We start from the raw sequence: 15,705 nt of genomic DNA on the forward strand, positions 1-15,705 counted from the left end.
CCCCTTGACCCCCAGGCCTCAGGCCCCCAGCCCCAGGCAGCCGCAGCGTGTGGCTGGGAAAACAGGCGCCAGGTGACTGAAACCCCTCTGCAATGTCCCCAGTGTCTCCTCGTAAAGGATATTCAGCAGCAGTCTTGGGAAGGCAGTCAAAAGGGAAGGGCACACGGCCAAGCAAGCATCTTCACACTTAGAATCTTCCAGGCTCAGGTGAACACAGGACCCGCCTGCCAGCTTCCTCCAGGGCTGTCCCGAGACACTTGGAAAGGCAAGGGAGTGACTTTTTGGAGAAGAGGGCAGACCGAACATGGGCTTCTAATTCCAGTCCACCTGGAAATGCTACTAAAACCTGGAGTAAAGGGGTCTTGTTTGCTGTATGCGTTGTGTATACAGAACAGAGACCCTCCAAGGATGGAAAGGACAGGAGAAGGGAGCACAGCAATGAATTCTGCACGGTGGAGAGGAATCCCACCTTTGGTAACTGATTTACCGAACTCAAGAAATTTATGTCCAAGTGGCAGCGAGAAAGGACGAAAACCAATCCAATGTAACATCAGGAAGTCCCAAAGGTTCAGGAATGAGTGGGGACAGGGATCTCTGGAAGCTGGCTTGGGGCAGGGATGCAGTAAGAGGATTATAGGAAGGAACCAGATGGGTCAGGCATCCCCTCCCCCCACGTCTCCTAGCTGGGTGATTGTCCCTCCTCGGGCGGGCGCAAGACTAGTTTATTCTCAGGAGGGTAAAACAGAAGATCTCAGTGCGAACTGTACTCAAAATAGGCAGATTTGGTGATTTTCCGCACATTGGATGCAGAGGACCTCCCTGCCCCAAGCCTTCTTCCTTCTTCCAGTTCCCAGACCCCCACCCTTCTCCCCCAGCAGCCTGGCCTTGACCCGCCAGACTGGAGACTAAGATTCTTCCATAGGGAGGCTGCCCAGCCAGCAGGAAAGACCTAAAGGTAGTGACGTTGCAGTTCCCCATGACACAACCCACAGGGCACCCATCAGAGAAGCTCTGATCAAGAAGCCCTACCCCCCGTTCTCAAAGCCTGCAGGACACTTTACAGTCTCCAATTCTTAAATATGAGAAACCAATCAAGGACTATGAATGGTCCAGCTAAAGAAAGAACTTTCTAATATGAAAGCTCCAAATAAACAAACACAGTAAGCAAAGGGAGGGGCAGAAGGAACACGCATATTCAGCACATCCAATGTGTACCCTCCACCGCTAGTCAATCATGTAATCATCAGAGCTCTTGAGGCAGACCTCAACATTATTATTCTCATTCTAAAGATGAGGCATTTGAAGAGTAATGAGATTAAATAAGTCACAAAGCCAGGAAGTGGCAGAGGTGAAATTCATACCAGGCCGTGTGGCTCCATGCTCTCAACCAGTGCCTTTCAAAGCACCACCCCGGCCACTACCATCCATCACTGCTATTCTCAGTGTGGAAGAGAAGATACCGCAGCCCTGAAAGGAGATTGGGCTTCTCTTAAGAGCGCTTGAAAATTAAAAATGTGGTAGATTAAAATATGGAGCATAAAATTGATGAAATCCCCCAGAAAGTTGAGCAAAAAGCAAAAGGGATGGAAAATAGAAAAAGATAAGAAAATTGGAGGATTAGTCCAGGAGGACCAACAGCCAAATAAAAGGAGTTCTGGATTAGAGAAAACCAAGGGGCAGAAATCACAATGAATGACCCAAGAAAGCTTCCCAGAAGTAAAACACATAGTTCCAGATGGAAGGGTCTCACTAAGAGCTCAGAGTGACAGATGAAAAAGAGGCCAACCCCAAGATGGGTCACCCTGATGTCTGAGGCACTGGGGACAAAAAGGATTCTTCAAACTTCCAGAGAGAACAAAACAGGTCATGCAAAGAACTGAGAGTGACTTTATGCTTCTCAACGGCAACCCTGGAGGGGTTAGAAGGGAGGCTAGAAGGCAGCGGGGCAAGGCTTTCAATACTCAGAAGAAAAATGATTTCCACCCGTGAGTCTGATGCCCAGATAATCTAGCAATCAAGAAGTAGGGGAGAGCATGTGAAAAAAAATGCTCAGTTACTAATTATCTGAGAAATGCAAATCAAAACTACAATGAAATATCACTTTATACCAGTCAGAATGGCCATCACTAAAAAGTCCACAAATGATAAACGCTAGAGAGGGTGTGGAGAAAAGGGAACCCTCCTACACTGTTGGCGGGAATGTAGTTTGGTGCAGTCCATTATGGAGGACAGTATGCAGATTCCTCAAAAAACTAAAACTAGACTTACCATATGATCTAGCAATCCCATTCCTGGGCATATATCCAAAGGGAACTCTAATTCGAGAAGATACATGCGCCCCAATGTTCATGGAAGCACTATTCACAATAGCCAACACATGGAAGCAGCCTAAATGTCCACCAACAGGTGACTGGATAAAGAAGATGTGGTATATTTATACAATGGAATACTATTCAGCCATAAAAAAGAATAATGCCATTTGCAGCAACATGGATGGACCTGGAGATCGTCAATTGAAGTGAAGTAAGCCAGAAAGAGAAAGAAAAATACCATATGATATAACTTATATGTGAAATCTTGGGGGAAAAAAGACACAAATGAACTTATTTACAAAACAGAAACAGACTCATAGACATAGAAAACAAACTTATGGCTTCCAGGAGGATAGAGGGTGGGAAGGAATAAATTAGGAGTTCAGGATTTACAGATACTAACTACTTATACAACGAGTTTCTACTGTACAGCACAGGGAACTATATTCAATATCTTGCAGTAACCTACAATGAAAAAAGAACATGAAAATGAATATATGTATGTATATGTATGACTGAAACATGCTGTACACCAGAAATTGACACAACATTGTAAACTAACTATCGGTCAATTTTTTAAATTAAAAAAAAAGAGTTAGAGGAGAATAAACTCATTTTCCCACGTGCAAGTTCTCAGAAAATCCCACACGCAGGCACTCTTTGTCAGGAAGGGTGTGCTCCTGTATTCAGGGGAAGAAGCCATAAGAACACAAGAAATGGCAGATCTGACTCAGGAAAGAGGTGAGGGGAACCACAGGTGATGGTGACAGAGAGCCCAAGGGACAGCCAGGTACCAGGTGTGGAAGGTGATGAGTCCAGACTGGAGACAGGTCAGAGGACCCTGAAGTGCTCAAGAAGAGGAACCCGAGAGAGAACTTACCCGATGCCTCCAAACAAGAGGGGCTATCTAAACACTGACAGAGACTTGGAGGAAGAATTAGCAAGCACACACGCCAACAACAACAGGCAACCCTTAACTCCGAGGAAACCAGAAAGCAGAGCAGGCAAGGAAAGAGGACTATCATAATGACCCACAGTGACTCATCTTACCAAAAGTCTGATGAAAATATACTGCAAAGTTGGGAGGATAGGAAAGCTTTGAGGTTAAAAGTGGTAAAGAGGAGACCTACATCCTTACTTCCCAGAATAGGAAATCGGAGCCTAGAATCAAAAAATCAAGACAAAGGAATATGTGCGTGTTATATACAGGCATACAGGAAAAATGCCAAAATCATCAGCTGGAAGAATTTGCAAGTGATTGTCTCTGGGAAAAGGGGCAACGAGGGGGAACCACTGTTTTTCATATAAACCTTGGAGAACTATGGTTTCCTTTGACTTGGAAAAGGCAAGAGAAAGGGAAACAGATATTGGTGAAGACACGTGACATCACTGAATGTCCTAATAACTCAGAGAAGTTGGGATGATCCCCTTTTCACCAAAAAGACACCGTCAGGCTCAGCTATCCACAGCTAGTCAGTGCTAAAAAGAGACCAAGACTTAAAACCTAGTTCTGCCCGACCCCAGAAGCTACACTTTCCTTTTGAGTCTCCATTCATGTATTCAACAAATGTGAACTGGACACATATCAAGCCTGGGACAGGAGGGTAGGTCCTGGGACACTAACGGACATGACAGGGCCAACCCAAATGAGCTTTCTGGTCTACCAGGGCAAGCTGACAGTCACCAAGTCACCACCACTAACAAAACCAAGTGCAGCAGTGCCCACCCCGTGCAATCACAATCTAGCAAGGGTAACACTTGTCTGACTCCTGGCCTCCCCCTCTGCCAGCCCATCATCAGTTCCAGGGAATAGTGGTGCCTTGTTCCCCCCAACCCCCAACAGGTGAGTCATCACATGCCACTGCCTGGCACTTGCCCACAACACTTCTGGGAACTCGACAGGCCATCACCCAGGCCTGCCAGCACCCTGCCACCCAAGTCCAAGGCCCTCAGTTTTGATTTGAAAGGTATCACATTTTGTTTTGTTTTAGATCAGAGTCAAGCTCAAAGGCCAGACCAGCTCCCCAAGGGAGAGCTACACACACACACACACACACACACACACACACACACACACACACACAGTCCCTTGCATACATGAAGGGAAAGTGAATACCTTGCACAGACTGGCCTCAGCAAGTGCCGGAGGGCCAGGACAAGTCTCAGACACCAGAGAGTAGAAGGAAATTTTTGACTGTTCTGGAAGGAAATCTCAGACTGCTGCTCACTGTGGGTGGGATGGGGCAAAGCTGCTGAACTCTCCTGAGCCTCAGTGTCTGCATCTGTAGACTGGGGCTACCTCACCAACCTGAGAGGGCTTCTGGCAGACTTAAATGAGGTAATGGAGGTGCCCGTGCTTTATAAGCTGCAGGGGTCACGAGACACCCCAGGATGAGGATGACAGGATGGGTCCCCTCGGCTGCCTCTGGTCCCTTCTGCTGAATTCAAGATTGCAGGCATTTCATCTTGTCAGTCTCTGAAAAGGGGATCCTTGTCCCCACTCTTCGTAGGAATCATCAGTTAGGAATTTAGACTTTATTTTGTCACAGCACGAGGAGCCTGGTAGGTGCGTGGCTATAAACAGCTGAGTCACTGAGTCCACTCTGAGAAGAAGCAATACCCCAAGGCTGGGTGACTGTGCCAAACAGCCTTTAGCCAGTCTCGCTTTCTTCCTGGGTTCCAAATCAATTGTCCTCTCCACGGCCAGGGTGCTCCGAGCCGGGGCTCACCAAGTCTCTCCCCCTCCCCAAGTCCCAGTGCCATCAGTCTCCCCTCAACACCCCCTCCCCACAACTCACTCAATCTTCCCAGACTTGGTTCTGATTCCTGGTCCCACCACTTACTAGCTCAGCAGCGTGGCGTTTGTGACACCCTTGCTCAGCCTTAGTTTTGCAGAGACAGATAATGACGCCCACCACAGGGGTTATTTGGAAGATGTGGTTCAGAGCCGGACAAGCAGTCAACCCCCCAACCCTCACACTCCCCATAATCACAAGATCCTTGCCCTCATACCAATGAAGACAAGCCCTGACTCATCTGGTTTGTATCCAATCTGTACTCTATGTTACACATCCTACAACAACGACACCCTGAATTACCTTCTGTCACTCAAGCTGGGCCTTGACTCAGCCAGCCTGACAATGAGGAGGACAAGCCACAGCCCAGGGAGGGCTTTTCACTACGCTGCCGTCTTCATTGTACCGCGTGTTTGGGAAACTACTGGAACATCTAATTGCAACTCATCCTTGTTTTATAACAAGAAATAGAAACAGAGAAAATGAAAGTGTCCTTACTAATGATCACTGTTGGTTTCATGAACTTAATACCATGATGATGATACCGTGGGGGTTATGGGCTGACCTTCAACTAAGCAGGGGGTGAAGTTCGGGAAAATAGATGAAATGATAGAAGTACAGTATGACGTCACTCAGCCACGTTTAAACAGTGAGGCGAGATTAAGATTTTTCTTTCATTCTCTGGGAATTTAAGTTCCTCATAATTGTAGATCTAGGCTTGGACGTTTAACTCTTGATGTGATGTAGCCCCAAACCAGGAACTGCATGGAAGCCAATACTCTGATGATGTTCTCTTGTTTTCTAAATAAATTTTGATCTTTCACATGAAATAGAAGGATGTTTATCCAGTATCCGACACTTGACTCACTCGGGGTTATCAGCATTTCCAGGGCTTGTGTATCTCAGCTCTACAAGAACAGACCCAAGGATTAGAACAGAGACATTACCGCTGCCAGGCTCAGTGGAATCCCGGAATCCACACAGCAGGGCATGTGGGGACGTCACCCTCCCTCTTTGGGCTGCACCGTCCACACCACCAGGGCCACAGGGCAGAGCAGGCCAGCCCATGGCATCGTTTCCTGGTTATTCACAGCCCTGCGTGTATCTCAGATCACACCACCACAGCGTTTGGACTCCTGGGCAGAGTCTCTGTGGGCCTGGGCAGGCCCCCTCTCCTGTCCCCTCAAGTCCTGCCCTGCTGTCCTTTGTCAGGCAGCCTCCTCAGGCTCCACAGCCAAGCGGTGGCAGCCCTGTGACCAGAGCCTAGGTCCCTGCACTCCTGGCTTGAGCCACCCAGGTGTCCATCAAACTCCGACAGGACCTAAAGGGTATTCCCGGTGTGCATATGTCCCCCAGATGTGTCTCCTCTAGGAGAGAGGAGAAGGTTTGGCAGCCACTTGTAATGCAGTTGTGTATCAGTTTCCTGTTGCTGCTGTGACAAATTCCCACATATGTAGAGGTTTAACACAACACAAACTTATTACCTTACAGTTCTGGAGGACAGGGGTCCACAATGGGGCTGACAGCCTAAAATCAAAGTTGTCGGCGGGACTGTGCACCTTCTGGGGAGAGCCCATTTCCTTCTCTTCTCCTGCTCCCAGAAGCTGCCTGCACCCCGTGGCTCACGGCCTTTCCAGCAACAGCATCACTATGACCTCTGCTTCCACCATCACTATGACCTCTGCTTCCACCATCACATCTCCTCCCCAGCCCTCCTGCCTCCCTCGTATAAGGATGCTTGTGATTAACTGCACCCACCTGGATAATCCAGGATCATCTCAAGATCCTGCACTTAATCGCATCTGCAAAGTCTCTTTTACCAAGTAAGGTAACAGGTTCCCAGGTTCTGGGGATTAGGATGTGGACATGTTTGGGGGCCATCATTCAGCTGACAACAGTTGGGCAAACAGTTCTGCAGACCTACTCCGTGTCAGGGGCTGGTGGGACAGAGAAAACAAACGTGCTCCTCTGGGGACCGACTCCGGGCTGGGTGGCAGGGAGTCCAGAGGCGGAGGCTGGGAACTGCCCCCAGGCGGGCGCAGGCGGGGTGCGGGGAGGCTGCTCTAGGCGAGGCCACGGTCATTCTCTGCAGAAGAAGCCGTGCAGACAAAGGTACAGGGAAAGGAGTGGCCTGTGGGAGAAACAGGAAGATCTCCTGGTGCAGCTGGTTCATTCCAGAAAGGACAGAAGTGAGGGGGCCCAGAGCACACAGCAGGGTTTCTTCCTGAGGGCAAAGAGGAGTCTGGGTAGAGGGCGGACTTGGCGAGACAAAGCTCTCCGGACTGCAGGGCACAAGTGGGACTGGAGGAGCAGGAGGCAGGAAACAGTGGCCCTGGTACCTGACAGGAAGGTGTTCGCAAAAACGAGCACGAAAGGCAAGGTGAAGATGAGAAAGACGCTTGAGGGCCGGGACTGCCAGAGGCGGGAGGCGCCGGAGGGGCCGGGGGAGGAGCCCATCTGAAGGTTAAGTTATCTCAGCACCAAATTGTCAGGTCAGCTCCGTGCCCCCTCCCAGTCCCGCACCCCGCCCCAGTTCCCAGCTAGAAGGCCTCAGAACGCTGCTTTTTAAGTATGTCATACCATAGAAGATTAAAAATAGTTTAAAACAGATATAAAAAGGGATATAAATATCGCACAGGCTCCTGCCTCCAAGGAGAGCCCCCCAGGAGGGGGAAGCAGGGGTGGGTCATGATGGCATCAGTGCCCTAAAGCCTTCCAACCAGACCCCCAGTTCTGCAGGGGCTGAAGGCCCCGCTGGTTGACACCAGAAAGATTCCAGGGCCTCTGCAAATTCCCCAAGTCCTCCCTGGCTCTTCCTCTTCCTTGGGGTTTTGGGCTACAATCTCTAAGAAGCAGTGGATCACGGACTCAGAAAGGGCAAAGGGAACGCAGCAGCTACGCAGGCTACCTCAGGGACCCACCTCCCTGCACTGGCCGCCCCCAACCCTGGCCGCAGTCCCACCGAAGAGCCCACCCCAAACCCTGACCACACTCCCCTACCTCCTGGTTTCCCACTGCCTGCCTTTGAGATTATAGACTTTCCCTGGGCCCCGCCCTAAAGGCTGGATTGGGCCTCCCCACCCCCCCTATACTGCAGGCAGCACTCACCTTAGAGTCCCTGGTCCTAAAATGCTCACTCAGCCTCATGATGCTAATGGCCTTTGTGTGCTGGGGACTCCCCGAGTGTCCCATTCATCCTCCCCGAATGTCCCATTCATCCTCCCAGCACTTCGGGAGGACTCCATAAGGACTATGCGCCTGAAGAGCCAGGCTTCCGGTGGGGAAGTCCATTCTAAAGCAGGCTGCAAATAAGGCTGGGCCGAATGCCACAGCCATTCACCAACATCTCCTCCTTGTCATGTTCCCTGAGTGAGGATTTAGAAAATCAAGTAAGGTCCCTGCCATCCTGTAGGAAGCTCCCTGAATTCCCACATTCCGATAGGGCCAAAGAGTAAATATTTTTGGTTTTGCATGTACTTCTCTGTCACAACTACTCAGTTGCCATTGTGGTCCAAAAGCAGCCTTGGCCACTATGCAAAGGAATGAGCACGGCTGTGTTCCAATAAAACTTTATTCTCAAAAACAGGCAGCTGGCTGGATTTGGCCTGCAGACCATAGTTCCCCAATCCCTGCTCTGATAGGGGAAAAAAATAATAAAAGAAAAGCAGACAGATCAGTGAGGGGCGGGGGAAACTGTGAAAGATTCTTTAAAGCCACACTTGAGATTTTTGATGCTGCCTCTAAGTCCTTCTGTAACTAACACAATCCTCCACTGTTTAAAAAAATAAGAGGTGCAGGGAGGGGGCGGGGGAAATAAGAAACGGTTTCCATGGCAACAGGGAGTTTACTTTTAATGGTTCAACCACTAAAGAGACAATTACTTTATTTTTCTCTCTTCTCCTCTGAAGCCAGGCAGGCGTGACCTGCGGCTTGTCGGGCAGGACTCTGCCCAGTGCCTCGGCTGTTCCAGTCAAAAATGAAATGCCAGAGTGTTCCCGGGTCCAGGAGGGCAATTCCTGTAAGCTGGGCCTTTTGGGCAAAGGGCTGCTTCCCAGAGCGCTGGATCTGGTCAGAAGCCCCACCTCCTCCTGCTCTGATGAAGTCAAGGCCAACCACGACCACGGCCGCTAACAAGGGATTCTGTGCGTGGGTCAGCCGCCAATTAGATGGAGGGCTTCCCTCTCACTGCTGACAAACTTCTGGTGATGGGCTTCTGTTTTACCTGGCCTTGAACACTTGTTCCCGGGGACAAGTGTGCATGGACGAAAGCAGGAGCCCTCTCCCTCAGTCTGCCACGACCATATCTGAGTCACTCGAGCTCCCTGGGGGCACCTTCAACTCTGCCCCACTAGTTCAGATCAGGGTGTCCCAGACCTTCCCTGGGCTCTTCATAGAAACCATAGAGAATCAGCCAAGAATAACCCCAGAATGCACATCATTTACCCCTAAGTACTTTCCTAACAGAGCTCATGAACTACGGCCTTTTCTAACAGGACCCTGTGTGGGAGTGAGTCTCCAGCACCTGCCAGTAAGGAGGATTCAGGAATGCAGCCAGCTGTGCTCAGCGTGACCCAGAGCCACACACCCGCCGCCCACCCACGTGTGCTAGGGACTGGAACGCGGAAGGCATCACCTGGGGATGCTCTGCACAGGCCCTGCCTCTCCTTACCTGACCTCTTAGTGGGTACCAATTGGAGCCCCTGAGAGTCCAACCCTCTCCTTTTGCAAATGAGCAAACTGAAGCACAGGCAAGGGAAGAGATTTCCCAAGACCCCCAGCAAGTTAGCTGCAAAAGCCAGGAGCCAGACCCAGGCCCTCAGCCACCCCGTCCTGGCTGTGGCTTCCCCAGCTGCACAATATGCTCCACCTGGAGAGGCCATTCCAGAAGAATCCACACCCTGAGGCAGGGATGGTGCTGGGGCTGGAACACAGTCTTTCGTGGGCAAAATCCAGAGTTAACTCAAAGCCAGTGGCTTGACTCCAGCTGGGGGGCTGAAAGAAATGTTCTACATGATGACTCATCCTTCAGAGCCAAGCACACAGCCCCAGGCAGGGCCCCGATGGGCAGCAAGTTCCTGGAGGAGGTGGAACCTCTGAGTTTGATTTTCTTTGGTTTTTATACAGAAACCTGCAGCAAACTTGCTGTGCCCTCCAAGAGCCAAGGGAGGCAGAAGCCAGAAAGATAGCCCCCCACCCCGGCTCCATCTTTTCTCTGGGTGCTGCATAGCATCCCTGATCCCACCTCAGTCTGCAAAGGAGGTCTAAAGATATGGAGATAAGAGCCTAGGAATTGGGAAGGGAGGGTTCTGGCTGCAGGGAGTGGCAGAGGAGGCTGGTGCTGCATCCCAAGGCAGACCGCAGAGGGCCTCGCCTGCCAGGTGGAAGGGCTTGGACTTGACCCTGTAAAGCCAGGGCAGCCCAACCTTTTCCACATCCCAGGGTCTGTGGACAATGATGCCATTAGTCCTAGGGTAGATGGGAGCTGCCTTGAGCCCACAGTTTGGCCGTGGAGACCCGCTGAAGGCATTAGCAGAGATGTGTGATGGATGACCGGGTGATGGGGTGGCTTGGAGGATGTGATGCAAGGTCCAGAGCCATAAAGAGGTCACTGTGGAGTCCAGGCCAGCATGAGGAAGGTCCAGGCCTGGGCGTGAGCCAATGGAAGGAAAGGAGGAAGCAGATAACCAGACAAAGACGACCAGGCAGGCACAGTCCTGCCCCTGAGCCTGCCTTCAGGCGATCCCAACATCTTTCCTGCCTTCCAAGTTGTGCAACACAAAATTCATGCTGTCAAATTTCTCCTCTGCCCTCAAGGTCTGGTTCCAGTGCCCCAGCTCTGAGAGGCCCTCCCAGGTCCCAGCCCTGAAGCTCTCAGCTCCTTCACAAGTGCGGCCACTGCACAAGATTTACAGAGCCAGAGATGGGACCTGTGGTTTAGTCTGATCTGGGTTCAAATCCCAGCTCTGCTTACAAGTCCATGACTTTGGGCAAGACATTCTCTCTCCCCACTTCTGAAACAGCCTCACAGGCTCATGAAAAGCATTAAAGGAAGCAGTTTGCTGTGCCTGGCACGCAGGCTGCTCTAAGTTGGGTTAACTGTTTCTACCTTTGTTTGGCAGTCTGTTCCAAACGCCCTGCATCACCGCTTTGTTTGCTAACCCTTGGTGGTACTACTTCCCAACAAATTAGGGCTGAGGGAGACAAGGAGGCAGAGGCGGGTGCCGCTCAGGGAGACCCAGCGCTGGGCACCCCCGGCCTGCTCCCCCAGAGATGCAGTGAGAAAGCCTTCTGTCTGCTCAGCTCCACCTAACTCCAGCCACCTCCAACTCTGGGTGCAGGTCTTAGCCAAGTCGCCCCGGAAAAACAAGCTCAGGGTTCACAGTATTAGGCGCCAGAGCTACGGGAGACAGCCCTGAATGGCAGGAACGTCCGTGCTGTCAGAATCAAAAATTCGAGCCCCAGTCTGGCTGGGTGCCATGATGGCTTCCTGTGCCTTAAAGGCAGGGACAAGGATCGACTTTGCATTCCCTGATGTCTGCATGATGCTGTATGCTTGGCACATGTTTGCTAAACTGAACAGAAAAAGGCTGTGAATCTTGGGGTGGGGGAGGAAGCTCCCTACATAAATGGGAGCATCTTCCAAATCCTGGCCCGACACCCGACATCGACCAGCAGTCAAGGACTCCAGAACTTCAGCTGGACCCTGAGGCGGCACCAAAGAGGGAGAAGGGGGCGGCCAAAGCAGCTCTGTCATCGGAAGGGCGCTCTGCCCACAGCCAGGCAGAGAACCAAGGCACAGACCTTAACTGGCCACCTCTAACCTCAGTTCTACCCTGCGTGGCTCCACGGAAGCGGGGGCCACCAGCTGGAGGCTGCCAACCTCCTGCAATTCCGTTTTCTCTTCTCTGCAAAGGTCAACAACTTGGGCCGCCCCCGTTTCCTCACGAGGGACCCTGGGAGGGTGGCATGGGCAGCTGTGCCCAGATGGACATCCCTGCTGTCTGCCAGAGAGTCTGTCACTGACAGACACTTCCATAAGCAAATCAAGAGGACTTCATCCTCCCGGGTGCCAGGTGCAGTAAGCTGTCCCAGCCCTCCTGGGAGAGGCCGTGCTTTCTGCCCAGCTCACCCCACCTCCCAAAGACAGGTCAGGAAGGCTTCATTCCAACATTCCGTGGGGTATGGTCTGATGACATCACAATTACATTTGCATGGATTCCAGAATTCCACAGTTCAGGGCCATAGACAAAAGCTTAATGGAGGCTGGGACTCCTCCTCTGTCCCTATGATTGCTGGATTTGAAATCCCGTTGTACCCAGCGTCCCATCACCACGACAACTGCGACTACCTGTGCTCAAAGGAAGCACACAGCCTGAAAAACAAGCCTTCTGTCTGGACTCCTCCTGCCTCCCTTGACTACCACCCCTGCTCAGTTGAAAAGGCCCCCCGCTTGCAGCCTGCATGTCATCCAAACATGTCCAGGGCCAGCGGACACCCACCAGCTGGTTTGAGCAGATGCTTTAAGCACAGTGAGGCTGCCTTCTGGACCTGGTCCTTTGGTTGGACTTCCTGAGTACCACAGAGACAAGGAGAGAAAATGTCTGTTTAGCATCCTCAAGAGACAAGGATGCGAAGGGAAAGAGACAAAACAGACTCCTGCCCCCATCTCTTCTCACAGCCTCTTATCAATGCTGGGCAGGGCAGCAGAGGCTCGAGCCAGCACCTCCCCAGTGCCCCCCAGGACTAACAGCTCCATCCCTTCCCAATAGCCCCAAACTGCAAACAGCCCGAACTGTTCCTCACCAAAGAAGAGCATCATAAGGGTGGTATATCCATACAATGGAAGAGTCCTTGGCAAAAACAAGGAACTACGGACAGCCTGGTTTTAGGGCTGAGAGCAGAGACTGACACAGACACTGGGTGCTAGGGATCTTTATCAGGTGATGAAAGTGTTCCCAAACTGCACTGTTGTGATGTTTGCACGGCTCAGTAGATTTACTAAAAATTAATGGATTGTAAACTTAAAAAATGTGAATTTTACGATATGTAAATATATCTCAATAGTTTTATGCAAAGTCTTTAAAATAAAGGAACTACTGATAAAAGCGAGAGCATAGATGAATCACAGCAACATGATGTGGCGCAAAAAAGGCCAGTTCAAAAAAGGACATACTGTATTATTCAGTTTTATATGAAGTTCTAGAGGCAAAAAAGGTAAAAATAGTAGCTTTGTTGGGAGGGAGTGAGTGGGAAGGAAAACAAAGTATCCACCTAGGGTACTAGAAAACTTCTACATCTTGAGGGTAGTTACACAGGTGTATCCACACATAAAAATTTGTTGGATTTACATTTGAGAATAATGCATATTTGTATACATTATACATAATCATAAATAATATACATAAAGTTAAAAGTTTATTTTTTAAACAGCAAAGCCCATCGATGCTCAAATTGTAATTGACAATTGCTTAAAAGTGAGGACAGTTCATTGGGAGCTGAGAGAGAGAGAAGCCCACTCAGTGAACTCCTACTCAACCCTCAGGACCCATTTCAAATTGTCCCCATTTTAGTAAAGCCTTCTTTCAGTGTTCAAGGTGTAACTAACTGCTCCTATTGTTGAAGATCCCATCACAAAAGTTGATTGCTTTTACACTGGGAGCTGAGGAGTGCAGGAAATTATTGCACCAAGAATTGGTGAGTATGTGCTTATTAAACACCCACTGATTGCCTAAGAGACACACAATCACACACACACACACACACACACCCTGACAGCCCAAACCAGATGCCATCTCAGCAAAAGATACTAATGCCCACCCTCAGACAGGATGTCAGTTCTAGGGCAACAGGACCCAGACGCGAGGCTTATCAAAAAAGATCATCTTCAACATTGCCAGCTCAATCCTCCCCCTTTTACACAAATCACAGCAGAAAAGATCAAGGGAGCCCAGAGCAAACTCACCTGCCAGTGTCCCGTGCACTGGGCTCCCCTCCTCCCCACTTCAGGTCACCTCTGCCTGCACTGTCCTTGCCTAACCTAGGGGTGGAGCAGACCATGTGGGCTCCCGGAGAAACATTCTATCAGGTGTAATGTTTAAACTTGATTGCCTGATCTGGTCACCCCCCCAAGACTGCACCCTGCCCGCTGGGGCTCTCTGCTCTTGAGCAGTAAAAGCATGCCACCTGCTTGGGATGAGAGGGGGGACCCAGAGCCCCATGACCTCTCTGTCCAGGCCTCCCCAGCTCTCCCTGAGCCACCACCAACCTTGGAATCTCTAAAAACCCACGCCTGCAGGGGAAGCTGCCAAAGAAACTTCCCTGGCCAGGTGTACATGGGTGAAGAGAGGCCAGAAGTGGAACTCTGTCCAGTTCTGCAGAGCCCACATGTGAAAAGAGAGAGGCTGGAAGTCCACCTCTACGAGAAACAGCTTTCTTTGGGTGGGTAGGTGCATGGATGGCGGGGTAACTGTGGGGGAAATTTTTCCTTTAAATATGTTTGTGCTTTCTAAGTTTCCACAATGAATAAACTCCTCTGAAAGATAAATACACTTCATCTGTGGCGGGAACCCCTCCCCCCACCCCCCACCTCCTTGGCCCTTGTCACACTTGCTGGCTTTTAAGCTCCCCTTTCACCTTGTCTCAAGGTAGATACAGGTCCCGGCGTCCGGCGCCGGGCAGGCGGGGCCTCTCGCCCTCCCCGGTACTGAGCCCCGGACGAGGGCAGGGGCAGCTCCCGGAGCAAAGTGGCCGCCTGATCCCACGGATCTGCGCCTCCGGCCTTCTCCTCCCCCATCCACCCCGAGGCGCCGTCCCCCATTCGATTCCCTGAGCCTCGGAGGTACTTAGGAAGTGTGCGAACTCACATACACAAACACACACACACATACACACACACACACACACACACACGCACACGCACACACGCAATCGCACTTTCTCCTCCCCTCCCTGACCTGGGCCACCGTCCCCAAGAGCGCAAGTACAAACTTCTCCAAACTCGCAGCTGCGGCTGGAGGGGGAGTCATGACAACCCCCCAGAGCAAGCGGGATGTACCCCCCCAACCCCGAGGCCACACACACGTGTGCCGCCCCACCCCCTAGGCCACTGTTAATCTGGCCGCGGCGGCAATGCTGGGGTTTGGGGGCGGGTATCTCGACCCTACCCCCATCCCGAGTAAGTGACAGGAAGCGGGTCAGGACCCGGCAGGGGGCGGCGCGGGTCGGAGTTGCCCGGCGGTGGGGTGCGGCTCCCGGGGCTCCGGGGCTCCCCCGACCTGCGCTCCTCTCCGGGGAGGCCGGGGCGCGTTACCTTGCAGGTTCTGGACTCGGATGTCGCTGATCTGTCCGATGAGCTCCTCGCGCTGGAACCAGTCCCATTCGTGCGCAGCCATGAAGCGCGGGCGGGAGGGCCCGGGCGCCGGGGCCCGGCGCGGGCGGCGGGCGGGCGCGGAGAGCCAGGCGGGCTGGCGGGCGTGCGAGAGGCACGCACCCGGCGAGGGCGCCGCGGAGCCCGAGGAGCGCGGGCGCGGGCGGGGCGCGGGCGGGGCGGGCGCGCGGTCGGGCCGCCCCCGCCGCGGGCGGGCTGCGGGTGCGGGGCG

The 15,705-nt window shown here is 51.8% G+C and overlaps 1 protein-coding gene across 2 annotated transcripts in view; it reads right to left on the reverse strand.

Moving 5' to 3' along the window:
• CLMN (calmin) overlaps positions 1 to 15,607 on the reverse strand; it is a 113,126-nt gene extending 97,519 nt beyond the window's left edge. Inside the window, exon 1 of one of the 2 annotated variants that reach the window (XM_032482573.1) lies at positions 15,417 to 15,607. In XM_032482573.1, the coding sequence (XP_032338464.1) occupies positions 15,417 to 15,498 (82 nt within the window). In that variant the 5' untranslated portion in view covers positions 15,499 to 15,607. The remainder of the gene's footprint in view (positions 1 to 15,416) is intronic. The other variant, XM_032482574.1, reaches the window with a different exon arrangement.
• Between the last annotated feature and the right edge of the window lie 98 nt (positions 15,608 to 15,705).

The sequence above is a fragment of the Camelus ferus genome, chromosome 6 (genome assembly GCF_009834535.1).
Source record: "Camelus ferus isolate YT-003-E chromosome 6, BCGSAC_Cfer_1.0, whole genome shotgun sequence".
Taxonomy (NCBI): domain Eukaryota; kingdom Metazoa; phylum Chordata; class Mammalia; order Artiodactyla; family Camelidae; genus Camelus; species Camelus ferus.